Source organism: Erpetoichthys calabaricus, chromosome 12 (genome assembly GCF_900747795.2).
Source record: "Erpetoichthys calabaricus chromosome 12, fErpCal1.3, whole genome shotgun sequence".
In the NCBI taxonomy this organism is placed as follows: Eukaryota; Metazoa; Chordata; class Cladistia; order Polypteriformes; family Polypteridae; genus Erpetoichthys; species Erpetoichthys calabaricus.
In genome coordinates, this window is record NC_041405.2 from 151,682,649 (window position 1) to 151,710,563 (window position 27,915).

At 42.4% G+C, this 27,915-nt stretch overlaps 1 protein-coding gene across 2 annotated transcripts in view; it reads left to right on the forward strand.

Annotated features, from left to right (window-relative positions):
• ano8b (anoctamin 8b) overlaps window positions 1-25,098 on the forward strand; it is a 159,001-nt gene extending 133,903 nt beyond the window's left edge. The window contains exons 14-20 of one of the 2 annotated variants that reach the window (XM_028816572.2): window positions 3,714-3,905; window positions 4,053-4,184; window positions 12,578-12,688; window positions 16,660-23,335; window positions 23,846-23,931; window positions 24,010-24,087; window positions 24,296-25,098. In XM_028816572.2, coding sequence (XP_028672405.2) covers window positions 3,714-3,905; window positions 4,053-4,184; window positions 12,578-12,688; window positions 16,660-17,331 — 1,107 coding nt within the window. In that variant the 3' untranslated portion in view covers window positions 17,332-23,335; window positions 23,846-23,931; window positions 24,010-24,087; window positions 24,296-25,098. Of the gene's footprint in view, window positions 1-3,713; window positions 3,906-4,052; window positions 4,185-12,577; window positions 12,689-16,659; window positions 23,336-23,451; window positions 23,558-23,635; window positions 23,767-23,818; window positions 23,932-24,009; window positions 24,088-24,295 lie in introns of those variants that run through there. The other variant, XR_007936470.1, reaches the window with a different exon arrangement.
• The last annotated feature ends 2,817 nt before the right edge of the window (window positions 25,099-27,915 follow it).

Genomic DNA, 27,915 nt, shown 5'->3' on the forward strand with positions numbered 1-27,915 from the left:
TGGGATGATATTTACTATTTTCCAGTCCTTCGAAATCTCCCTAGTGTGCAGTGACTTCCTAAAAATATTCATCAAGGGTTTATATATGTACTTGCTAACCTCCTTAAGGACTCAAGGATAAATTTTATCTGATCCTGGTGATTTGTTTGTTTTCAGCTTATCTAATCAGAACAGCACTTCTCTCTCTACATTTTCCAAATCCCTCAATACTTCCTTAGTAGTCCCTGTTACTGCTGGGTGGTTTTCCACTTCCTCTCATGTGAAAACCTCAGGAAAATGCACATTTAGAGCCTCTGCTATTTCACTGTCTGTATTTTTTAATTCCTCTTTGCTATTCCCATACACTTCACCTCCTACTTGATTGTTTTTTTACTATTAAAATACTAAAATAATCTCTTTGGGTCATCTTTCGTTTTATCTGCTGTATTCCTGTCTAACTGCCTTTTAGCCTCCCTAATGTTCTTCTTAATGGTTGCCCTCATGTTCTCATACATCCTACGATTATTCACATTGGAGTTATCAGTCTTATATGACTTATCTGTCTGTTTTTTCCTTTTCAGCTTCTTTTTTAACTCTTTATTAACCCACTGCAGAGTTTTTTACATTTCCTTCTTATTCCAAATTTAGGTACGTACTTGTCCAGCATTATTTGTAACATGTTTTTAAACCTGTTCCACTGCTCCTCAACTGTCTCTACACTTAAAAGCTTATCCCAGTCTATCCTCCTTAGACTTAGGCGCATTTGCTCAAAATTTGCTCTACCAAAGTACATCTACATTCTTATAAAACACTGAGAACTGTATTATATTATGGTCACATGACCCTAGTGGTTCAGTCACCTCTACACCCTCAATTCTATCCTGATTATTACAAAATATTAAATCTAGACAGGTGTCCCCCCACATTGATGCTTTAAGATACTGTGTTAAAAAACAGTCACTGATTACTTCTGCAACCTCCTGCTCGTGTGCTCCACCATTTGCAAGGTTATCCCAGTTAATATTCAGGTAGATAAGTCCCCCATGATTATAATATCCCCCTGTAAAGTTGATTTTTAATATTCCTAAAAAGATGCACATTGAAGTTACTGTCTGCATTGGGTGGTCTATAACACACTCCTAAAATAAGACCTCTTTCCCTAATGCTTTCCAGACGAAGCCACTCGTACTCACTAAGATGGGGCTCATCGTCCAATTGAAGAGGTTTTTTAATTTTTTAATTTTCCAGCTTTTTTCTAAAAAATGTTTTTCCTCATCGGCTTTGTTCTCAGTGTTAGGCATGTATCCTCCCAAGTACAGACGATCACTAGTGGAGGGGAACAGGATGATTAACTGACCACTAATCTGGTCAATTGTGAGTTTGCTCATGTGGTCGTCACATGCCATCAGTGTAATTTAAGGCATCAATAAGGAATAATAAGGAAAATAGATAGATAGATAGATAGATAGATAGATAGATAGATAGATAGATAGATAGATAGATAGATAGATAGATAGATAGATAGATAGATAGATAGATAGATAGATAGATAGATAGATAGATAGATAGATAGATAGATAGATAGATACTTTATTAATCCCAAGGGGAAATTCACAATTAATCAGTTCATACGTGCTTTAAAAAATATTGTGACTCATAATATAAAAGGAACAAGCAATCACTTTAATTCTTTCTTGAACTGAAAATTACAAGCGGTGGCCAAAACTGATGGGTATAGTAGGTCATCAGATCCACCATACCAAAATTAAATGTTGCACTAAGAAATAAGAAATCAGTTCATATAAACTTTGATATCATACTTTCATGATATATAAAGAAAAAAAACTTTACTTTCTTTCTTTTTTAGCAATCTGAGTTTGCTCACAAATGTTCCACACCAGATTTTACTTGGGATGGGTGTATTATCTGTATTTTCTTATTTTTTAACTGAGTGGTGGGCAAAACTGATGGGTGCAGTAGGTCATCAGATTTGCCCCCCCCCCCCCCCCCTTATAATTTAATGTCACAGTAAGGAAAATGAAATCAATTTAAATGTATTTAATGCAATTATTTTCTTTCATAATATAAAAAGGACAAACCTTCACTTTAATGGTAGTTTGAACTAGAAGTTAAAGTGCAGTCAAGTGCAGTAAGCAATATGAGTTCGCTCAATAAATCTTCAGTCTCTGAAATACAGTCAGAGATTGACACAAATATTAATTTTCGCAAAGTTTGTAGCCTCAGTTTTTATGATGGCACTTTGCATCGACTCCAGAATGTTCTGAAGAGGGATCAGATGAATTGCAATTAATTGCAAAGTCCCTCTTTGCCATGAAAATGAAGCTAATCCCAAAAAACCCATTTCCACTGCATGTCAGCCCTGCCACAAAAGGACCTACTGACGTCACTTCAGTGATCCTCTCATTAACACAGGTGAGAGTGTCGACAAGGACAAGGCTGGAGGTCACTCTGTCATGATGAGTGAGTTACAATAGAGAGGTTCAGTTGTTGTGAAGAAGGCTTCAGGGCGCCCCATGAAGTTCAGCAAGCACCAGGGCCATCTCCTAAAGTTGATTCAGCTGCGGGCACCACCAGTGCAGAGTTTGCTCAGGAATGGCAGCAGGCAGGTGTGAGTGAGGCAAAGACTTTTGGAGGATGGCCTGGTAGGTGTCAAGAAGGGCAGCAAAGAGGCCAAGAAAAACATCAGGGACAGACTGAGATTCTGGGACTGGACTGCTGAGGACTCTTGGGGGAAAGTCATATCCTCTGATGAATCCCCTTTCTGATTGTTTGGGGCATCCGGAAAAAAAAAAAAAGGTGAATGGCGCTACCATCTGTCCTGTGTCATAACAACAGTAAAGCATTCTGAGACCATTCATGTCACGTGGGGTTGCTTCTCAGCCAAGGCAGTGGGCTCACTCACAATTTGGCCTAAGAACACAGCCATGAATTAAGAATGGGACCAAAACATCCTCCAACAGCAACTTCTCCCAACCATCCAAGAACAGTTTGGTGACCAACAATGATTAATTCAGCATGATGGAGCACCAGGCCATAAGGTAAAAGTGAGAAGTAAGTGGCTCGAGGAACAAAACATCGAAATTTGTTGTCCATGGCCAGGAAACTTGTGATCAATCCTCAAGAGGTTGGTGGACAAATAAAAATCCACCAATTCTGACAAACTTCAAGCATTGATTCTGCAAGAATGGGCTACCATTAGTCAGGATTTGGCCCAGAAGTTGATGAACAGACAGCCTGCCAGAGGTCTTGAAAAAGAAAGAAGGGCCAACACTGCAAATATCGACTCTTTGCATAAACTTAATGTCATTGTCAATAAAAGCCTTTGAAACTTCTGAAATGCTTGTAATTCTACTTCAGTACACCATAGAAACATCTGACAAAAAGATCTAAAAACACTGAAGCAGCAAACTTTGTGAAAACCAACACTTGGGTCATTCTCAAAACTTTTGGCCATGACTGTACACCCATCCAAAACAAAATCTGGTGTTGAACATTTGTTGGCGGACAAGGAAAGTGGTGGCGCGGTGGTTCTTGTTTGGCCTTGTGGGTCATGTTTCCTGGGGATCCCCCCTCCCTTCGACATCATATGCTAATATACAGGCTGGGAAGCAGTCAGTGGTCTTAACTAGTGATGATTCAACGGGCTTAGCTCCTCAGTTCGTTTAAGTTTTTTGTATTGAAATGCTTATCTTTCCTCCTTGGTTTCACTGCAGGATACATTCCAAGATTATCAGGAGATGTTCATCCAGTTCGGCTACGTCGTCCTCTTTTCATCTGCCTTCCCTCTAGCCGCTATGTGTGCGCTGATCAACAACATCATTGAAATTCGCAGCGATGCTTTTAAACTCTGCACTGGCCTACAGAGGCCGTTTGGCCAGAGGGTTGAGAGCATTGGTCAATGGCAGGTAATGGATGAGCGAGTTTAAAATGTGTGTGTCCTCTTAAATGTTCTTCAAGTGACTATGCAGTACGAAAATGTTATGGATGTTGAAGAGAGGCTTGCTTTTCTAAATATACTGAAAATGTTGACGTTGTGTTCTTCTTCCCTGCAGAATGTAATGGAGGTTATGGGTGTGATCGCAATAATTGTAAACTGCTACTTGATTGGCCAGTGCGGACAGCTTCAACGCTTGTTTCCATGGCTGAGTCCAGAAATGGCAATTATTTCCATTGTCATCCTAGAGGTAGGAGATGTATGCACCAGTCTCACCCCACCTATAACCACTACTTCAGTCTCATTCAATGTGCACGTCTAAAACGCCACACAGTGAAAACAACCCCGTCACACTACATGACTATTCGAAACATGTAGTTTACATAATTTAAGGCTATGTCCACACTACTGCGATTTCATTTGAAAAAAGTTTGCTTAAACAAAAGCAATCTCATGCCACATTAACATTTTCACATCAATTACGAAAATATCTGAAAACGCACGCCATGTAACAATTCGCCCTCCTTGGGCATGAACGCATCGGAAGAGAACGCGTCCTCCACACTAGACTTTCATTTTGCATTTCACGCACACAGAGAAAAGCAATGGCAAATATGAAAAACTAAAAAAAAAAAAGTTTTGTTCGGACTGGCGATGAAGTGGAATTGTTTTTGAGATTGACGCTCAGGTATAAGGCAGGCAAAGCAGCTGAGAACATGTCATGAGCAAAACTCAGTTAGTCGAAAGACCGTGTAATAAGCATGGAAATTTGAGTCGACGTTTTCAACACTCGCTATTTTCACACATCCAGACTGCAGCACTGAGCCAGTGTTTTTAGAATTATACTACTACGGAGAACATTTTCAAATGTCACCTTTCTCCATCACAGAATCTCAGGACCGGTCTGTAAAGTCCGAGTTTGTCCGTATTCAGATCATGACGTCAATCCAAAATGGTGACGTACGAGGGTTGTCTGGGTTCCGCGCGGAATCACTCGAAATAAGTAGCCAAGGATTTTTTTTTCTATTTTTCTCATGTACTTCGATCCTTTTTAAACTTTTTCCAAGTATTCACCGCCACCATCAATGCACTTTTGGGCTCTTCTGACCCACGCCGCAAAACACTCGCGAAAGGCTGTCTTTGGGAGGTTGTCCAGCTGTTCTTTGACAGCTGCAATCAGTTCCTCTCGAGTTTCGAAGTTGTGGCCTCGCAGGGGTTCTGTCACCTTCGGGAAGAGCCAAAAGTCACATGGTGCAAGATCGATTGGCCATTGTTGAACTTGTCAAGGAAAAACTTGCACCATTCCACGCGAGCTTGCTTTTGTTCCACAGTCAGCAGCCTTGGAACCCATCGGGCACATTTCTTTGTAAAGCCAAGATCTCGTCGAATGATGGTGTCGACAGCATACTGGGTCATCCCAAGTTCCAGGGCAATTTTCCTGATGGTCACACGACCATCTTCTTCCAGGAACTCCTTCACACGATCAGCATTTCTGCCATCAGTCGAACTTCGCGGTTTCGGTTCACGTTCTTCATCGTCAAAGTTGAAGTGGCCTGTGCTGAAGCGCTGGAACCACTTAAAAACCATCGTCTTCTTTGGAGCATTCTTCTTGAAGATGCGAGAAAGTTTTTGGCAGCACTCTTTAGCTGTTAAACCATCAGAAAAGTCGTAAAAAATCATCACTCGAAAGTCACGCACGCACGGAGTCGGGAGCTTCGCCGCTAGCGCCGGCTGCGCACTCTCAGTTCGTTTGCTTCTCTTGTTCATTCTGAAGGAAGAGAGGGAGCAAAACATCTGAACAAAAACATGTAACCACTTGAATAATCCCTCTACACAGCAGAACAGGTTTCGACAGGCTGACACTCGACAAACGATAAAATTCCGCGCGGAACGCAAACAACCCTCGTACACCGCAAATTTTAGTGAGAGCTGTAGTGTTATGCTGTTTATTAACACTTCCACCTATGTGTGTCTCATTAAATCAGTCGTACACACAGCATTTGTCCACCTTCTATCTGTGGACATGTTGCTACAGAGGTTGGATGTGCAAAATACAGCGTAGTGCGTTGTTATCGACTGCTATTTACTTCAATGGAGGAAACACAGCAAAGGATTTCTCCTCTATTTTTGTTTTCCAATTGTTTTACTGGAATGAGGTCAACCCGGGTGTGACATCATTCCAAGCTCCGATAGCCAACTTCTGAGGTAAAATCGTTTGAAGTGGGAAGATGGCATCTCCGAGTTCCTAGATGGAATTTTCAACTGGAACACCCATGCAAGTTGGGTTTCCAACTCGGAAACTCAGGGCAGGTCTGTCAAGTCCTACTTTGTCTGATTTCAGGTCACGATGTCAATCCAAAATGGCGATGTACGCCACAACCTTTATTGAGAGCGGTAGTTTTATACTGTTTATTAGCACTTCTGCCTATTTGTGTCTCATTAAATCAGTCGTACACACACAGCATTTGTCCACCTTCTATCTATGGACATGTTACTACGGTGTTTGGATGTGCAAAATACAGCGTAGTGCATTGTTATCGACTGCTATTTACTTTAATGGAGGAAACGCAGCAAAGGATTTCTCCTCCATTTTTGTTTTCTAATTGTTTTACTGGAATGAGGTCAACTCGGGTGTGACAATTATTATGGGAATCAGCACCTCCAAATCTGAGACCATGGTCCTCAGCCGGAAAGGGGTGGAGTGCCCTCTCAGGGTTGGTAGCGAGATCCTGCCCCAAGTGGAGGAGTTCAAGTATCTCGGGGTCTTGTTCACGAGTGAGGGAAGAATGGAGCGTGAGATCGACAGGCGGATCGGTGCGGCATCCGCAGTAATGCGGGCGCTGCATCGGTCTGTCGTGGTGAAAAAGGAGCTGAGCCACAAGGCGAAGCTCTCAATTTACCAGTCGATCTATGTTCCTACCCTCACCTATGGTCATGAGCTATGGGTAGTGACCGAAAGAACGAGATCGCAAATACAAGTGGCTGAAATGAGTTTCCTCCGCAGGGTGTCTGGGCTTTCCCTTAAAGATAGGGTGAGAAGCTCAGTCATCCGGGAGGAGCTCAGAGTAGAGCCACTGCTCCTCCGCATCGAGAGGAGTCAGATGAGGTGGCTTGGGCATCTGATCAGGATGCCTCCTGGACGCCTCCCTGGTGAGGTGTTCCGGGCACATCTAACCGGGAGGAGGCCCCGGGGAAGACCCAGGACACGCTGGAGGGACTATGTCTCTCGACTGGCCTGGGAACGCCTTGGGATTCTCCCGGAAGAGCTAGAAGAAGTGGCCGGGGAGAGGGAAGTCTGGGCATCTCTGCTCAAGCTGCTGCCCCCGCAACCCGACCTCGGATAAGCGGGAGACAATGGATGGATGGATGGATGGATGGAATGAGGTCAACTCGGGTGTGATATCATTCCAAGCTCCGATAGCCAACTTCTGAGGTTAAATCGTTTGAAGTGGGAAGTTGGCATCTCCGAGTTCCTAGATGGAATTTTCAACTGGAACACCCATGTAAGTTGGGTTTCCAACTCGGAAACTCAGGGTCGGTCTGTCAAGTCCAACTTTGTCTGATTTCAGGTCACAATGTCAATCCAAAATTCCAATGTACGCCACAACCTTTATCGAGAGCGGTAGTTTTATACTGTTTATTAGCACTTCTGCCCATTTGTCAGGCAGAGTGGTGGCTCTGAGGCTAAGGATCTGCACTGGCAATCGGAAGGTTGCTGGTTCGAATCCCGTAAAATGCTAAAAGGGACTCTGCTCTGTTCAGCCCTTGAGCAAGGCCCTTAACCTGCAATTGCTAAGCGCTTTGAGTAGTGAGAAAAGTGTTATATAAATGCAAAGAATTATTATTAGTTGTGTCTTATTAAATCAGTCGTACACACAGGCCTGTCCAAATTCTATCTGTCGACATGCTGCTACAATGTTTGGATATGCTAAATATACCATAGTGTGTTGTTATCAACTATTTACTTCAATAGAGAAAGCACAGCAATTTCCATATTGGCTATCCAAATGTTTTACTGGAACACGTTCAACTCGTGTGTGACGTCATTCCCAGCTCCGACATCTGAGGTCTGCTGCTATATACCCTTCTTGAGCTCTGCTCCATTTCAAGAGTGTGGTGAATGTCCAGTAAACTTAGTGACATTAACAGACACCCAAACTGGCTGTTCAGCAGAGCTCCTGAATCTCCAGCAACAGAGTGAAACATTGACAGAAAGCAGAGCCGCAGAAAGGAGTTATGGCAAGGCCGGTTATTAAATCTCCCTCAGGTGACTGTGTTATGCTGCGTTCTATTTGAAGTGGGAAGTTGGAATTTTTAGCTGGAACGGCCTCTCAAGTTAAATTTCCAACTCAGAAACTCTGGGCCGATCTGTCAAGTCCGAGTTTGACCGGCTTCAGGTCTTGACGTCAATCCAAAATGCTGTATCTGAAACTTTAATGAAAGCTGTAGTATAGTATGTAGTGTGGCGCTCCTGATATCTCTGCAAAAGGACGAAGGTCCAAGTCTTTAGAGTCCTGGTGCTTCCTGGTTGTGAGACATGGACACCATCCAGTGACCTGAAATGAAGACTGGACTCCTTTGGTACTGTGTCTCTATGGAGGGTCCTTGGGTACCAATGGTTTGACTTTGTGTTGTTCATGGAGTCCGGAATGAGGCACATGACCTGCATTGTGAGGGAGTATCAGTTACGGCACTACGGCCATGTGGCGTCATTACCCGAGGGTGATCCAAGCTCACATGATTCTCAATGTTGAGGACGCGGGCAGCTGAACCAGGCCAAGGGGATGCCCATGCAACACCTGGCTGGTCATTTCTGGAGAGTGGGAACTGGACTGCCTGTCTGCCAGGGGGATTGCCATCCCGGATTCCGAGCTGTTTTGTCATGTGGTGGGTGTGGCAACACGCTGTATCAGTGTATGCTCCCCGACCTGACCTATATACAATTCCTTAACATCTGGAGTACTGTGTACAGTTTAGGTCCCAATATTACAAAAAAAGACATAACAGCTCTAGAGAACGCCCCAAGGAGAGCGACCAGGCTGATTACAGGATTGAGAGGTATAAGACAGAGTGTGGGAGCCAAATCTTTTCAGTTTCGAGCAGTTTGGATTAATAGGGGACTTGATTGATGTGTTTATGAAGGGGTTTAGTATGACGGATCCCAGCTATTACTCTAAAACAAATGATTTAATAAGAATCCTTGATTTGACTTTGTGTCAGATGAGCAGTCGCTCACAGGATACCGAATGAGGCACGTTACCTGCATTGTGAGGGAGTGTCACTACAGCCATGTGACACGATTACCTGAGGGTGATTCGGCTCACAGGATCCTCATTGTTGGGGGCCCGAGTGGCTGGACCAGGCCAAGGGGTTGCCCACATAACACCTGACTGCGGCAGATAGACGGTCATTTCTGGAGGGTGGGACTGAACCTAGTGTCTGCCATTTTGCTAACCAGGACCTGAGCTGTTTCGTCATGTGTGGTGCGGTAACACGCTGTACCAGTGCAGGCCCTACAGTATTACACTGTTTATTAGCACTTCTGCCTATTTGTGTCTCTTTAAATAAGTCGCACACACAATCCTGTCCAACTACTATCTATATGTGGATGCAACAAGCACAAAAAAGGTTTTCTTGGACGTTTCCATATTGGTTTTACTGGAATGCGATCAACTTGGGTGTGATGTCACTTCGTTTCATTCTGTGTTGTTGTTCAACAAAGCCTACAGAGTCAGATGACTGGCTGGTGGCAGTGTGATAAAAAGAGCACATGTGAGCAGAGCCGCTTCTTCCTATAGGCGTATCACACACTGAACATGGGGCCTGTGATCAAAGGAGCGATTTTGGGGTTTGGCACAGACCTCCGTGATTCATGAGTTCCACTGAACAGCCAATTGGATTGCATGTTTTTATCACTTGGATTTCTTGACTCCTCTCACAACCCTAAACTTAACCATAGTTTAACATCTCTGACATCCAAGTTATTGTGGAGCGTAGCATTACTACCTCACAGGGTTGCCAGATTTCCAAAATAACAGATTGGGATAGCCACCATTTTGAGCAACCGAAAAAAAGATGTTAAGAGACTAAGGAAGACAAAAGAATAGATAATTTTAATTAAATTATAATTATATATTATGTATAATATCAGTATGCTGCTGCTGGAGTATATGAATTTCCCCTTGGGAATTAATAAAGTATCTATCTATCTATTATATAGTGCCTTTCATATCTATCTATCTATCTATCTATCTATTATATAGTGTCTTTCCTATCTATCTATCTATCTATCTATCTATCTATCTATCTATCTATCTATCTATCTATCTACCTACAGTGGTGTGAAAAACTATTTGCCCCCTTCCTGATTTCTTATTCTTTTGCATGTTTGTCACACAAAATGTTTCTGATCATCAAACACATTTAACCATTAGTCAAATATAACACAAGTAAACACAAAATGCAGTTTGTAAATGGTGGTTTTTATTATTTAGGGAGAAAAAAAAATCCAAACCTACATGGCCCTGCGTGAAAAAGTAATTGCCCCCTGAACCTAATAACTGGTTGGGCCACCCTTAGCAGCAATAACTGCAATCAAGCGTTTGCGATAACTTGCAATGAGTCTTTTACAGCGCTCTGGAGGAATTTTGGCCCACTCATCTTTGCAAAATTGTTGTAATTCAGCTTTATTTGAGGGTTTTCTAGCATGAACCGCCCTTTTAAGGTCATGCCATAGCATCTCAATTGGATTCAGGTCAGGACTTTGACTAGGCCACTCCAAAGTCTTCATTTTGTTTTTCTTCAGCCATTTAGAGGTGGATTTGCTGGTGTGTTTTGGGTCATTGTCCTGTTGCAGCGCCCAAGATCGCTTCAGCTTGAGTTGACGAACAGATGGCCGGACATTCTCCTTCAGGATTTTTTGGTAGACAGTAGAATTCATGGTTCCATCTATCACAGCAAGCCTTCCAGGTCCTGAAGCAGCAAAACAACCCCAGACCATAACACTACCACCACCATATTTTACTGTTGGTATGATGTTCTTTTTCTGAAATGCTGTGTTCCTTTTACGCCAGATGTAACGGGACATTTGCCTTCCAAAAAGTTCAACTTTCGTCTCATCAGTCCACAAGGTATTTTCCCAAAAGTCTTGGCAATCATTGAGATGTTTCTTAGCAAAATTGAGACGAGTCCTAATGTTCTTTTTGCTTAACAGTGGTTTGCGTCTTGGAAATCTGCCATGCAGGCCGTTTTTGCCCAGTCTCTTTCTTATGGTGGAGTCGTGAACACTGACCTTAATTGAGGCAAGTGAGGCCTGCAGTTCTTTAGACGTTGTCCTGGGGTCTTTTGTGACCTCTCGGATGAGTCGTCTCTGCGCTCTTGGGGTAATTTTGGTCGGCCGGCCACTCCTGGGAAGGTTCACCACTGTTCCATGTTTTTGCCATTTGTGGATAATGGCTCTCACTGTGGTTCGCTGGAGTCCCAAAGCTTTAGAAATGGCTTTATAACCTTTACCAGACTGATAGATCTCAATTACTTCTGTTCTCATTTGTTCCTGAATTTCTTTGGATCTTGGCATGATGTCTAGCTTTTGAGGTGCTTTTGGTCTACTTCTCTGTGTCAGGCAGCTCCTATTTAAGTGATTTCTTGATTGAAACAGGTGTGGCAGTAATCAGGCCTGGGGGTGGCTACGGAAATTGAACTCAGGTGTGATACACCAGTTAGGTTATTTTTTAACAAGGGGGGCAATTACTTTTTCACACAGGGCCATGTAGGTTTGGATTTTTTTTCTCCCTAAATAATAAAAACCATCAGTTAAAAACTGCATTTTGTGTTTACTTGTGTTATATTTGACTAATGGTTAAATGTGTTTGATGATCAGAAACATTTTGTGTGACAAACATGCAAAAGAATAAGAAATCAGGAAGGGGGCAAATAGATAGATAGATAGAGTGGTGTGAAAAACTATCTATCTATCTATCTATCTATCTATCTATCTATCTATCTATCTATCTATCTATCTATCTATCTATCTATCTATCTATCTATCTATCTAATATAAACATATATGTAAATAAGTACAAGAAGTCTTAATCAGTATCATTTCACTTTCAAAACGAATTATGAGCACGAGCAGCCAAGATGAGTACAAGAAATGTACAACGACACAAGCACACGGCATACACGATTCAAACACTCGAATTCAACTGACAGTTACAAATTTTATTCATAAAACGTGGTACGCCAGTCTAGTTACAAACTAGATATTCAAGATAAAAATTGAATTAAGATTTGTTATCCACATACAATTTTTGTTCCATCGAGATTTTCAGAGGGACTCAGGATTTGTCTGTTAAACTCGGGACAGTCGCACTCAAATCAGGATGTCAGGCAACCCTGATGCCCCAGCAAATGAGGGAAATAAATGGACCCACTAAAGGCCCCCCTGCCACTTAGCAATTAAATAAACAGGGGAATAAGGATGTAAAACTGCGAGGGAAAACAGATGGGGTTGGGGCGGAAGTGCTAATACTGACGAAAATATTTTTTTAAATATCCAGCAGTTGTAAAATATAATGGCAGCTAGCACAGGGGTGCAACTTTATCAGGCTAAGCCGCTTTCTCTCTCCCTCTGTCTCTCTGCAGCACTTTGCACTTCTTCTCAAATACGTCATCCACATCGCAATTCCAGACATCCCAGCCTGGGTGGCCGATGAAATGGCGAAGCTCGAGTACCAGCGCCGAGAGGCTTTCAAGGTAACGCTTGCTTTGTTTCACATTCAGAGTAATTAACTTTATCACTCGAGATCCGAGTTTATACCCATGGTGGATTACAGCATGTGATGCATATGCTCAGCTTTCTATAATTATAGCCAATGCGATTTCTTCATTTTGAATTTTCTGTATGTCTCAGTTTTCTGCACCAGCTCACAGTCCACGTTTCGGCTATCAGAATGAAATGCATTGCAGTAAATACATGGGGACTATTTAGGAAGAAGGTCACTTAAAAGCTATGAAGATATGAATATTGCCACGATGGTGGTGTTAAATTACAGCACCAATAAAAATCTTCACCCCCTTGGATGTTTTCACATTTTATTATTATACAACATTTGTCTTTGACAAATCATCAACATTGAAAAACTCTTTTAAATAATTAAATAATTCTTAATAATAACTCAATGATTAATTTCTAATAAAAACAACTTTAAAAATCGCTTTCCCATGCATATTAAATTATTCCAGCTAGTTTATTGAACAGTTTGGTGCAACAGAAACAACGCCCAATGACCACTAAACACCCAACAACCACCCCTGGGGTTTGCTACAAAATATTTGGGAAAACCAACACATAAGGTTTGGACTGCTAGGCTACAGGACAACATATCAAAAGCACTAACAATTACAAACACTAAAATATTAAAAAAACAGAAACATCTAATCCTGGTTCAGCTTTTGTGCACAGTCAGCACTGTGAGAGCTCAAGTTGTGTTTAATTGTGTGACACACGTGGCTAAAGTCCACAGCCGTTACCTGGATTAGAGGAGAAGTGGAGTAGCCAGTCATAAGAATTAATAAATGTGTGTAGATGAGGCTTTTAAATAGCAAGGGACAGACAGAAGAAAACTTCTAATCATACAGTTAGGTCCATAAATATTTGGACACAGACAACTTTTTTCTCATTTTGGTTCTGTACATTACCACAATGAATTTTAAATGACACAACTCAGATACAGTTGAAGTGCAGACTTTCAGCTTTAATTCAGTGAGGTGAACAAAACGATTACATAAAAATGTGAGGCAACTAAAGCATTTTATTAACACAATCCCTTCTTCATTTCAGGGGCTCAAAAGTAATTGGACAAATGAAATAACTGGAAATCAAATGTTCATTTCTAATACTTGGTTGAAACCCCTTTGCTGGCAATGACAGCCTGAAGTCTTGAACTCCTGGACATCACCAGATGTTGGGTTTCCTCCTTTTTAATGCTCTGCCAGGCCTTCACTGCAGCGACTTTCAGTTGCTGTTTGTTTGTGGGCCTTTCTGTCTGAAGTTTAGTCTTCAACAAGTGAAATGCCTGCTCAGTTGGGTTAAGATCAGGTGACTGACTTGGCCATTCAAGAATTTTCCACTTCTTTGCTTTAATAAACTCCTGGGTTGCTTTGGCTGTATGTTTTGGGTCATTGTCCATCTGTATCATGAATCAATTGGACTGCTGTATTTAGCTGGATTTGAGCAGACAGTATGTCTCTGAACACCTCAGAATTCATTCGGCTGTTTCTGTCCTGTGTCACATCATCAATAAACACTAGTGACCCAGTGCCACTGGCAGCCATGCACGCCCAAGCCATCACACTGCCTCCCTCCACCGTGTTTTACAGATGATGTGCTATGCTTTGGATAATGAGCTGTTCCACGCCTTCTCCATACTTTTTTCTTGCCATCATTCTGGTAGAGGTTGATCTTGGTTTCATCTGTCCAAAGAATGTTTTTCCAGAACTGTGCTGGCTTTTTTAGATGTTCTTTAGCAAAGTCCAATCTAGCCTTTCTATTCTTGAGGCTTATGAGTGGCTTGCACCTTGCAGTGCACCCTCTGTATTTACTTTCATGCAGTCTTCTCTTTATGGTGGACATGGATATCGATACGCCGACCCCCTGGAGAGTGTTATTAACTTGGTTGGCTGTTGTGAAGGGGTTTCTCTTCACCATGGAAATGATTCTGCGATCATCCACCACTGTTGTCTTCTGTGGACGTCCAGGTCTTTTTGAGTTGCTGGGTTCACCAGTGCTTGCTTTCTTTCTCAGGATGTACCAAACTGTAGATTTTGCCACTCGTAATATTGTAGCAATTTCTCAGATGGGTTTCTTCTGTTTTCGCAGCTTAAGGATGGCTTCTTTCACCTGCATTTAGAGCTCCTTTGACCGCATGTTGTCTGTTCACAGCAAAATCTTCCACATACAAGCACCACACCTCAAGTCAACTCCAGGCCTTTTATCTGCTTAATTGATAAAGACGTAACGACAGATTTGACCACACCTGCCCATGAAATAGCCTTTGAGTCAACTGTCCAATTACTTTTGAGCCCCTGAAATGAAGGGATTGTGTTAATAAAATGCTTTAGTTGTCTGACATTTTTATGCAATCGTTTTGTTCACCCCATTGAATTAAAGCTGAAAGTCTGCACTTCAACTGCATCGGAGTTGTTTCATTTAAAATTCATTGTGGTAAAGTACAGAACCAAAATTAGAAAAAAGTTGTCTGTGTCCAAATATTTATGGACCTAACTGTAAACCGATGAACCTCCTAGTTTAAGGGGTTGCACCAGGGTGGAGTCTTTTTATTACGTTACTGGGTAATAAAGATTGCGGCATATGATTTAAACTTCCTCCTTCCTGTCTTTGCCTTAATGGCCGTTTCTACCACACCTGTAGCTCAACAGCTTCTTATGTCTCACGGGTGGACTTGCGGAGCATCATGTTCTGGGCTTTCCACTATACTGTACTACTAATATATGAATGCAGCATAATGGCAAGGATGACCCTAGCAGACAATCTCACTCAGCATGTAGTGCTGATTAGTAAATGATTTGCCTTTTGTGCATGGATACAGCATTCAAACTTTACAAAATGAAATTCAGATTCTTTCAGGTAAGCAACACATGGTAGTGATGCTGCTTTGCAGTAAGGAGACTGTGGAAGATTGTGGGTTCGCTTCCCGGTTCCTCCCTATGTGGATAGCGCTTTGAGTACTGAGAAAAGCGCTATGTAAATGTAATGAATTATTATTATTATTATTATTTGGTGAAAGGTGACCAATCAGGGAATGAGATGTCGTAACGAGCAGGATCCAATCAGAGAAGGGTCACATGATAACCACAGACCAATCAGAGCACAATTTCAGTTTGCGTTTTCAGAACTCTGTTTTCTGATGAGTCGGGGCTTTCAGAAGTATGCGACTCTGCAGAACATTTTCAAAAGTCTCTGTTTTCGAGGGTTAAAAACACTGGGGTAATGTCAACGAAAGGCAGAAATGAAGACTAATATCCATGTTGTTTTAAATTGTGGTAGTGCGGTTGTAGCTAAAGCCTGAAAAAGGTAAACAAGCAATCAGCTAACATCGATTTTATCTTCCGCGTCAGTACTGTTACTGCATTTTAATGGGCCTGTACATTTTGCATTGTCACAATTCAATTTACAACACAATATCCCACTCTTTCCCTATATTATTGATTAAATTTTATATTAATTTAATTACCAGACTTGGAATTCTTGGTTCACCATTTATCCATCCATCCATCCTCTTCCGCTTATCCGAGGTCGGGTCGCAGGGGCAGCAGCTTGAGCAGAGATGCCCAGACTTCCCTCTCCCCGGCCACTTCTTCTAGCTCTTCCGGGAGAATCCCGAGGCGTTCCCAGGCCAGCTGGGAGACATAGTCCCTCCAGCGTGTCCTGGGCCTTCCAGATGCCCGAGCCACCTCATCTGACTCCTCTCGATGCGGAGGAGCAGCGGCTCTACTCTGAGCTCCTCCCGGATGACTGAGCTTCTCACCCTATCTTTAAGGGAAAGCCCAGACACCCTGCAGAGGAAACTCATTTCAGCCACTTGTATTCGCGATCTCGTTCTTTCGGTCACTACCCATAGCTCATGACCATAGGTGAGGGTAGGAACATAGATCAACTGGTAAATTGAGGTTCACCATTTAATTTCTTGATTTTTTTTTCACAGAAACATGAGCGACAGGCTCAACAACACTACCAGCAACAGCAAAGGAGGAAAAGGGAGGAAGAAGAACGTCAGAGACAGGCAGAATACCAGGCGAGACGGGACAGAGAGAAAGACGAAGGGAAGTCGGACTCTTCCGGACATGGAGACCATCACCACCATGACAAGAGCCATGGTGGAAAATCCAGATCTGGAGGCAGCACAGGAAGTGCATCCCAGGTCTCGGATAAACCAAAAAGACCCAGTTCTCTACTGGCCACAAACAATGTGATGAAACTCAAACAGATTATCCCTCTGCAGAACAAGTTCAACTCCGGGACAGCACGTTCTCCGCAGTCGCCCACAGGAAGCGAACCCAAGTTGCCCGGATTCCTCAGCTTTAAGTTCCTTAAATCGCCAGAAACAAAGAAGGAAGGCACGACAGCTTCGAGCCAGGAGAAGGTTCAATCTCCAACCAAACCCTTCAATCCAGGGAAACTTTTCAACTTCAGCAAGTCCGAAGGGAATTCAGCACTCTGTGCCAATGGAGCCCAGGCCAGACCGACTGATGGATTTCCAGAAAAACTGCCAAGTAAATCAGATCTTAACGGGGCTCCTGAGGAAATGCCCTCTACGGATTCAGAACCTGCCAATGACACAGAATCCGAATCAACAGGCCCTAAAAATCACGTCTGAAACAGATTTTAATGAGACAAAAAACTGCGGTAAAAAAAACAAGGTAATAAGATCAGAGCTAATACTGGATTTCCCCTTTCTTACTAAAAAAAAATAATAAATCAGCTCTCATCATCAGGTGGGCTGCTTGGTTAAGGGTCCGAGTGTGACTCGGAGAAAGAGAAGTGACCAGCAGTAAAATGGGAAAGACCATTGGGTAGGCAGAGATACTAAAGGCTCCCTCTCTTCCTCTGAAAATATTTATAAGAATGCATGAGCTGTAATTCTTATTCAATTTTAAAGCCTTTACAAAACAAAAGAAAATTAGATTGTATTATTCTGTAGATGACAAGGTGCTAGAAAAGCTGTTTGATAGAAATTCTGATCCGACTGAAAATGTTGATGGCATATCAAACACACACACACGATTGCCAAGTAAGATTTCTTATCAAAGAAAATACAAAATTTGTTAACGTTTTAAATTTGTAATTTCCACTAAAAAAAAAAAAGCTCATGTGCAACAAGGTTTGTACAAATTCAGATTAGCAGATTTTTAACTTTTTAATATGCAGGATTCTATATTTCTTTGAATACCCACCTTCTTTTGCCAGCACGTTTTATCGTTCCGAAAATGTAAATATATACAAATATATACAGTTATCACTTTTTTTTGACTGAAACCAAAAGATGTCTGGTCCTCTACTACTAGAAATTTTAAATTTAGTCTGGCTGTCCAAGGTAATAACCGGTTGAGAACAACGATGAATGTTAAGGACGTCAACCCAGTTGTCCCTGCTTACTTCAAACGAAAAAGAAAACTGTGCTCAATGGCGCGATTACAGAGAGAAACGTCACCCTCTGGTGTTCCAACTGGAAAGTGCTTCTTGTTACCGCAGAAAGGAACTCCGTCCCTCCAGCTCTCTTGTTAACAAGTGACGCCTCCTTCCGGGCGGCTGGGCTTTTTTGCTCCTTGGTGGGACAGAAGGGGTGGAGTCAGTTACCCTGACTGGGTGGTTCTTAGCTACTGTGGAAGCAAATGAAGACGACACAATTAGTAGCAACACCCTTCTTGACCCGCAGTGGCATTACAGACCTGGAAGGGGACTCTCTGACGTGCATGCATGACGGTAGTTATAGACGAACAGAACATAGAAATTCCAAACCATTCGTGTCCGTTTGCTATTTAGTCCAAAAATTGCATACTGTGGTTACGGTTATTGTGCAACATCGATGCACGTTTGAGGTTACGGTAATTGTGAAATGTTTTATACATCACAAATTCTATTAAAGTTGTCAGAATATCCATCCATCCATTATCCACTGCTTATACGAGGTCGGGTCGAGGGGGCAGCAGCCTAAACAGGGAAGCCCAGACCTCCCTCCGTTTCCCTGGTCACCTCCTCCAGCTCCTCTGGAAGGACCCCGAGGCGTTCCCAGGCCAGCCGGGAGATATAATCCTTCCATCGTGTCCTGGGTCTGCCCCATGGCCTTCTCCCAGTGGAACATGCCCCGAAAATTCCCCCAGGGAGGCATCCAGGGGGCATCCTGGCCAGATGCCCGAACCACCTCAACTGACTCCTCTCAATGCGGAGGAGCAGTGACTCTACTCCGAGTCTCTCCCGGATAACTGAACTCCTCACCCTATCTCTAAGGGAAAGTCCAGCCACCCTGCGGAGAAAACTCATTTCGGCCGCTTGTATCCGTGATCTTCCTCTTTCGGTCACTACCCAAAGCTCGTGGCCATAGGTGAGGGTAGGAATGTAAATCGACTGGTAAATCGACAGCCTCACCTTTTGCCTCAGCTCTCTCTTCACCACTACGGACCGTTGCAGAGCCCACATTACTGCGGATGCCGCACCGATCCATCTGTCAACATCCCGCTCCATTCTTCCCTCACTCGTGAACAAGACCCCGAGATACCTGAACTCCTCCACTTGAGGCAGTACTGTGCTTCCAACCTGGAGAGAGCATTCCACCCTTTTCCAGCTGAGAACCATGGCCTCGGATTTAGAGGTGCTGACTCTCATCCCCGCCACTTCACACTCGGCTGCGAACCACTCCAGTGAGAGCTGGAGGTCACTGTCCGTTGAAGCCAACAGAACCACATCATCCGCAAATAGCAAAGACGAGATTCTGAGGTCACCGAATCAGACCCCCTCCACTCCTTGGCTGTGCCTAGAAATTCTGTCCATATAACTTATGAACAGAATCGGTGACAAAGGGCAGCCCTGGTGGAGTCCAACCTCAACATGAAACAAGACCGACTTATTAACGGCAATGTGGGCCAAGCTCCTGCTCCTCCTGTACACGGACTGAATAGGTCATAACAACGAGCCTTGTACCCCGTACTCTTGGAGCACACCCCAGAGGATGCTTTGAGGGACACGGTCGAATGCCTTCTCCAAATCCACAAAACACATGTGGACTGGTTGGGCAAACTCCCATGCCCCCTCCAGGATCCTGGCCAGGGTGTAGAGCTGGTCCAGTGTTCCACAGCCGGGATGGAATCCGCATTGCTCCTCTTGAATCCGAGATTCAACCATCGACCAAACTCTCTTCTTCAGCACCACTGAATAGACCTTACCGGGGAGGCTGAGGAGTGTGATCCCCCAATAGTTGGAGCACATCCTCCGGTCACCCTTCTTAAAAAGGGGGACCACCACCCTGGTTTGCCAATCCAGAGGCACTGCCCCTGATGTCCTTCCTCTGGATTTTGTGGGGCTGTCCTGATTAACAAGTTGTCAGAATATTGCACCCCAAATGTAAGTATATGAAAAAGTAGTCACTGCACGTACAGAAGTTCTACTTATACTGCTAGGAAAATTAGCAGAGATATCTTTAGAACTGACTGGACACAAAGAAGTAAGTAAGGGCGAAACCAGGACTTCAGAAAAATAATAACTGAAATATAAACTTGAGGCAAAAACTATTATCAGAACTACGAGCAAAGATCAAAACCAGAATACTAAGACACGTTTTATTTATTTTTTGAGAGATCAAAACTCAAGTAAAAAAACTGTTTTGGAATCCGTCAACTCGGACAAGGAACTAACCTTTCGAAGCGACTTTTTAATTGTTCAGCGGTCCTAATATCCAAAAGTACACCTCTGGAAACACCAGGGGGACCCCAAGTTACAGAAAAACAAGATTAACGGCAGCCATAACTAAACAAAATGTAGGAGAAAACGGTACAAATAAATGAACACAGTAGAAAATATTCTTACGTGAATAAACAAATGAAAGAAATGTAATCTACAGGCTCAAAAGAACAAAACATTTTGAGTGTCCAACCTCTAAAAACGATCAAGGGGAAGGCAGAATTAGTTTTAATTACTGGCCCAATTTTATCAACCAGTTGACTAACACCAGAAGTATCGAGTCGATCAAATCGTACTAATTATTCAAGAAGTTTTTCAAAACCAGAATGTTCTGCATTAAAGGAATACTCCACCTAAAAATGATATTTTTTTACGTTACTTTCCCTATGTAGTTTTTAGCGAATGACAAGAAAAATTTTGGAGGACAGTCACATCAAAGTTTCAGGACTCGATGTTGACCAACGCTGGACATAATACCAAAAACCATCAATGAAAAATTCTCTCGTCTTAACTTGTGTCGCATAATCCACATGTCCAGTTATCCAGCCATATGCTGACAACATGCAAAATGCATGAATTTTCTTTACTAAAATATTGTTCAAAAAATAACTTCACACGGGATTAGAGTTTTGAATTGAAGAAAGGACTCTTGACTAGTGTGGATTGGTGAAATTTGCCAATATGGACGTTAATGATAATGTTTGCTGTCGTCCAGCATTGGTCACCATTGAGTCTGGTACTATGAAAAATATAGTTGTGTCCGTTCTCCGTGAAAACATAATTAAAATTTTTTTCAGCCATCAATACAAACTATATGGGATATGTAACAGATAAAAAAGATAATTTTTGGATGGAATTAAGCAAAAGAAGCCATAGTGAAGCAATCACAAGCAAAAAACAAAAACACAGATGTAAGTGTTCCCGTTCATAAATAGTTATGAAAATCTACAAATATAAAATAGTAATGTCTGCCACGCAATTACTCGTGAACTGATTGGGCTAGAACCTTGATCTTGTTTTTAATCAAAAGCTTTATGACCTGATATATTCTGGAAATTAAAAAAAATGTAGGTAGCACAACCTGGTCCTGGTGGGTCGCCCACCCATAGACAATCCCCAGAACACGATATTTCTATGTGTTCAGAATTCATAATCAGGCGCCAGTTCTAATGTTTGTAAAAAAAAATGGGTGGAAAGCTTGCTGTTGTTTGTAGCTAATGTGGCCGGATATTGGAATGACAGCTGAGGATGCAGCAAGGAAATTTTGGGGAGCCAACTGGGTCATCCCTTTGTTGTCCAGAGATAGAAAAAAACAAACCAAAAAGCAAACAAAATAACGCTTGTTGGCGTGCGTCTCTTCAACGGGAATTTCACAGTAAGCGGGCGGTGCAGTCGATCCAGGGAGTTGCTTTGGCCAGTATTGATTCCGCCTCCTTTCCGGGACGGCCATGTTTTATGGCAGCAGGACTGGAAGGGGTGGGGTTTAATGTCTTTTTGGCACTGTAGGAAAAGAAGAAGATGACGGCGTTAGCGGCAGCACCACCTCTCGTCTCGGTAGGGTTATTACAGTATATACCTTGACTGAGCCTGCCAAGGAGGTCCTCCGATGTGCATGCATGACACTAGTCATTTTGTAGCATTTTATTTTAGGACCCTAGGTACACGTATTTCATTAGTATTAAGCAACGCATATTAATTACCCATACTCGATGAAAACCTGCTCACTTTTGTACAAAACCAAAAGCATCCTATAAAGTAGGAACTAGAATGCCAACGTGGGTCTCAAAACCTGGCACACACTGTCAAGTTGATTTTAAGCAATGCGATAAAAGAGTCATTCGTTATTACCGTCCGTCGATCAAATGTTCACAAACGAGGAATATCTCCAATAAGCTCTCCATTTTAACTAAAGAGAATAGCAAAACGAAGATGACACTCTCACGGTCTTAGACTTTCAGAGAGGGTATCACGTACGACGGTGGCAGTCGCTCGTAAAAGTTGATATCAAAAGGTAGCTAATTGTTAATTCAAACACGACATTTTGCTTGCATAGGCACAAAATTCATCAACATTGTCAATGGGCAGATTTCTATACCAGTCAGCCAAATCTGAATCTATAAGTTGAAATAGCAAAAAGGCACCTTGAGGCTTTCTTTTCTAACTAAATCCTATTCACCAAATGTAACAGAATTACTCCTCGCGTGGGTTTTCTCGACCCCCAGGGATGTGGATTTGTGAGTAGATCTGCATGAGTTCAAGGGAAGAAGTGAAACATTAACATCATTTTTAGATTATAAAGAATGAAAAAGTTAGTCAACCATGATTTCATAAATTAACTAAATGCGAATGACCTGGACGAGGGTACAAGGACTTCAGAAAATGAACTTCTTTCCGAATGCATTTCTGTTGTAAATACAAGGGGCGGTGGTACCGAGGAGGAATTCCGTTGCAGTTTTCTTTTCAGTTGCAAAGACAAGTCAGATAGCAGGATTACATTTCCATGCATGGCTCGAGAAAACAAATAAAAATGAAAATAAGTTTGCACTAAACTCCCTGATCCCCAGCGCTGGGGAGGAAATCTCGACTGAGAGACGATCCAGTTAGGGAAATGGGAGAAACCAGCCTGCCTCATAATGTATGCAAAAGCTGGATTTCTTTCTTTGTTTCTTTTGATAAATGTTTGTCATTCGTTTTCTTAGGATTTTACATTTTGGTGCTGGTCTTTACTCATTAATTGATAACCAGATTCTTTTGTTTTTTTCGGCCATGTTGTTTCCCGTAAAGTTATTTCTTGAAAATATCATTTGCCAAAGCAACATCCAAATTGAGGAAACTAGCATGAAGGACACGGCAATTAAGGTGACAAATCTGACTTTGTGACTTGGTGGGGCCTTCTACAGTTTGAGTGATTCTCCAGACTTTTACAGGTCGAACGATTTCTGGACTTCTACAGGTCAAGCGATTCTCCAGACTTCTACAGGTTTAGCGATCTCTGGACTTCTACAGTTTGAGTGATTCTACAGATCACTCTATATAGTCTATAGTTCAAGCGATCCCCAGACTTCTACAGGTCGAGCGATTTCTGGACTTCTACAGTTTGAGTGATTCTCCAGACTTCTACAGGTCGAGCAATTTCTGGACTTCTACAGGTCGAGCGATCACTGGACTTCAACAGGTCGAGCGATCGCTGGACTTCAACAGGTCGAGCAATCTCTGGACTTCAACAGGTCGAGCAATCTCTGGACTTCTACAGTTTGAGTGATTCTCCAGACTTCTACAGGTCTAGCGATTTCTGGACTTCTACAGGTCGAGCGATTTCTGGACTTCTACAGGTCGAGCGATTTCTGGACTTCTACAGGTCGAGTGATCTCTGGACTTCTACAGTTCAAATGATCTCCAGACTTCCACAGTTTGAGAGATTCTCCAGACTTCTATAGTTTGAGTGATCTTCGGACTTCTACAGGTCAAGCAATCTCCAGACTTCTACAGTTCGAGCTATCAAACGATCTCCAGACTTCTACAGGTCAAGTGATCTCTGCACTTCTACAGGTTGAGTGATCTCTGGATTTCTACAGTTCACACAATCTCCAGACTTCTACAGGTCAAGTGATCTCTGGACTTCTACAGGTCAAGTGATCTCTGGACTTCTACAGGTTGAGTGATCTCTGGACTTTTACAGGTTGAGTGATCTCTGGACTTCTACAGTTCACACGATCTCCAGACTTCTACAGGTCAAGTGATCTCTGGACTTCTATAGGTCAAGTGATCTCTGCACTTCTACAGGTTGAGTCATCTCTGGACTTCTACAGTTCACACGATCTCCAGACTTTTACAGGTCAAGTGATCTCTGGACTTCTATAGATCAAGTGATCTCTGCACTTCTACAGGTTGAGTGATCTCTGGACTTCTACAGTTCAAACGATCTCCTTGTCTGATATTAAGCAGCTTTATCAGAAGTCTTACAAGCATGTAACATGAAAAAAGAACAAGACAACATGTTCTCAGGTGAATAACGAAAAGATTTGGCAGATGTTGGAATTGGCCAACAAGTGGAAGTTTGGAGGCATCGTAATATGTGGTGAATGAACCGCCGTGAACAGCAACAGTAAAGAGTCCCAAATGCAATGACTATTTGCTGTCAGCATTATGTCTGGCTAGAATACAGCGGCGACATTCCAAATGTAGTCCCGTCTTTATCCTCACAAGCTTGGGTGGAGAACGCAAAAGAAACAGTAGGCCCTTCAGCCTGTTGAAGGTTTAATAGGACTGAGACGTCAATAACCCCCTCCATAACCAACCAAGAATGCAGAATCTTCTAAATCAGCAGGTAACAATGTAAGAATTGTGAAGATAAAGCAAAACAAAGGAACGGCAATTCTAGCAAAGGCGGTTTGAATTTTATTTACACTGAAGACAAATCTCACCCTGACCTTGCTTTATCGCCAATGGTTGGGCTGACCATGTGACATGATGGCTATGATTCGTGACTCTTTTTTAAGTATGGTACTTTTTTTTTTCTATTCAAATTTGCAACCCTAGTGCAGGATAGAAGTACATTTTAAAATACTGGCCTTCTTGATCCGTTTCTCATTGACCATTACGATGCTGTATCGCTTGAACACCATACATTTGTACTTGAATTAACTCTTAATATGCAATAGTCACAGACAGACAAACACACACAGACACACACAAAACATGTAAGCAAAAGCATATGATGAAAAGCAATATTTAGAAGTGAAAAAAAGGAAAGCATACAACAAACGCTGCTAGCATGTTGTCTGCATTGCCTTACCGTTACCCCATCAAATGATCACTCGCTCCCTGCCTGATTAAAAGTATTTATGCTGTTGTTTCACTGGATTAAAACACTTAAATGCCGGCATGTGCACATGAATTAAAACAGCCTGAGCAGATCAACCACGGAGCAGGTGTGAACCGATTTGAGAAATTCTATAATATGAAAGCTGGGGGAATCCTAATGCCAGCCACAATTTATATCAAGTTGTAGAGACTGAATTGTGCGATTAAATGTTTAAAAATAGAATTCTTTGTCATTTTGTCTCATGAATTGGAACATGTAAGAAAAAAATCTTTTTAATAAAATTTATCAGAATTTTTTTTAGGTCGCCTTATATTCAAGATCAAATTATATTTGGGAAAACACGGTAACTGCCAACAAATATGAACACTTTGGTAATAGTCACAAAAAGTCAATAAAAAAAAGAAACAATTGTGTAACGTTTATCATCTAAACTAAACATAAAAAAATCAATTGCCAGCATGCGTGTGTTTTGCTACAAGCCATTAGTCGAATTCTGCACTACAACGGTGGGACAGAAAAATTAACACAATGTATTGGGATTGACAGGGTGGGCGATTCTAGCAGACCACATTCTAGACACAACGGGAGGGCCAACTCTGGATGGGGTACCATTCTGTTGTACAGCCCAGTCCCTCACACACACACACACACATAACAACATGTGGCTAACCTGTATGTCTTTGAGGTGGAAGAGGTGAACTGGAATACATGGACGTGAAAAGAGCAGGCGTACTCCACCCAGACAGTTTTGTTGTGCTGTAGTAGAAGCCTCTCTGATGAGGTCTTTCCTAAACATTTGTTATGTTTTTAATTACGCTTTATTTTAAATCTTAATATCTGTTTTATGGCCACCTAGGATATGATCTAGAGACTCTGATGATCTGTGATTAATGATCTTCTGAAAGGCCTGCAGCAAAATCTGCTCCTGGCCTAAGGAAATAAAAATAAAATCAGCACAAATTCAACAGATTTATATTAAAATAGAAATGCATAGATAGATGCCAATTTCAACATCCATCCATCCATATATATTATAGTCTCACAGGACCAGACACGATTCTCAAATCCATTAAACACTGAGATGGCTGAGGTGGTCCTTGACATTATTAATGAGTGCAGCTTAGTGTCTCCAGCAACCTGAATGAAAGCTAAAGTCCCCTAATAGGAGACAGCGCTGTAAACGGAGTTCAGAGATTTTCTTTTTAGGTATGGAAGACAGACGTTTCGTGGTAAAGTCGTTCACCCCTTCTCATCTCAGCTTCTGAAATCACTTTTCCAAGTGAAGGTCATGATGGAAGTAGGCCAAGCAGCTCAGCCCAGACTTCCTTTGTCCCTCGTCTCGTGAGCCCAGATGCGAGTCTCAAATGAAAATACCAGCCTGGGGACAACCCGTTAGGAAGTGTGTAGTGAATAGCGGCCAAAGGCTCCGCCCACGGGGCTTCTTCCTAAAATACCAGTGTGGAATAGGGCGACCCGGGCACAGACAGGCAGACATGTCTAAAGCCATCACCACACGTTTATTTACACTACTATGTATAACAATCCATAAGTGCACCGCTACACAAACCCCAACAGTCTCCCAAAGTCCAGGCTTCTCAACTAGCCGTTTCTCTTTCTCTCTCCAGGCCTCTCCTTGCCGCCTCCTCTTAGACCTCGTCCTGCTCCTCACCCGACTCCAGCCTTGATTGAAGGGAGGCGGCTCCTTAAATAGGCAGGCGGCTGATGACCACACCCGGCCACCTGCCACACCAGCCAGACCCCCCGTTCCTCCACTCGGTGTGTATTAAACTGCCGCCAGGGATTCAGGGAGAGAGATGACGAAACTGAACAAAAGACTTGACGGGGAGGGAAAATAAAAAAAGATAAAATGTCGGTTATCCATTCAGGAGCTCAGTAGTACAAGGTAACCAAAGATTGAGAATTCATTTGTAGATTGCAGAGACGGACAGACACACACGTAGACCACCACAGCTACTGGGCTCCACACGTTTGACAAGTCCCCCTGTCTGCTGTGATACCTTTCTGTCATTTTAATTATTGCATCACTATATGACATAACAACAGCAAAGAGAGTTAAGATAAGCATTGTGGTCAGTGGATATACGACATGTTAAAACACTGCGGCCATACTGACATGGCATGTTTGCATTTCCACTTAGACAGTAATGTTAACTTCCTTTAGTTATTCGTTTAGTTGTGTAGCCTCGTCTGTGCTTTACTGGTGTCGTTGGGTAGATTTGTTGATTCAGGTGTCTTGAGCACTGAAATCCGCGTCTCCTGTGGCTCTTCATTCTCCACTCTCCTAACGCCAGTCCTTTTGACGTAGTGGAACACACCATTAACTTCAAACGCATATTTTGCAGTTTATATTTTCATGAATAAAGCTGCCAATTCTTGCACACTCACATCGACTCCTACGCTATCATCGTAACGCTGAACAGCAGTTAGCACACACAGCACCAGCGACAACACATCGTTCACGTTTACCACTCATCCATTGATGTCTTTGAATGCCAGTGTGTAATCTGATGTTACAGAAAGGTTTTTCCCTTGTAATAATTTATGTTTATTTTTAAGACGTGTAATATGCTCTCTGCACACGCGACACACACTCCTATGTCTAATAGGAATCTTTAAGAGATTTTTTTCAACCATTCTTAATAATCAGACGCTTGCTGTCTA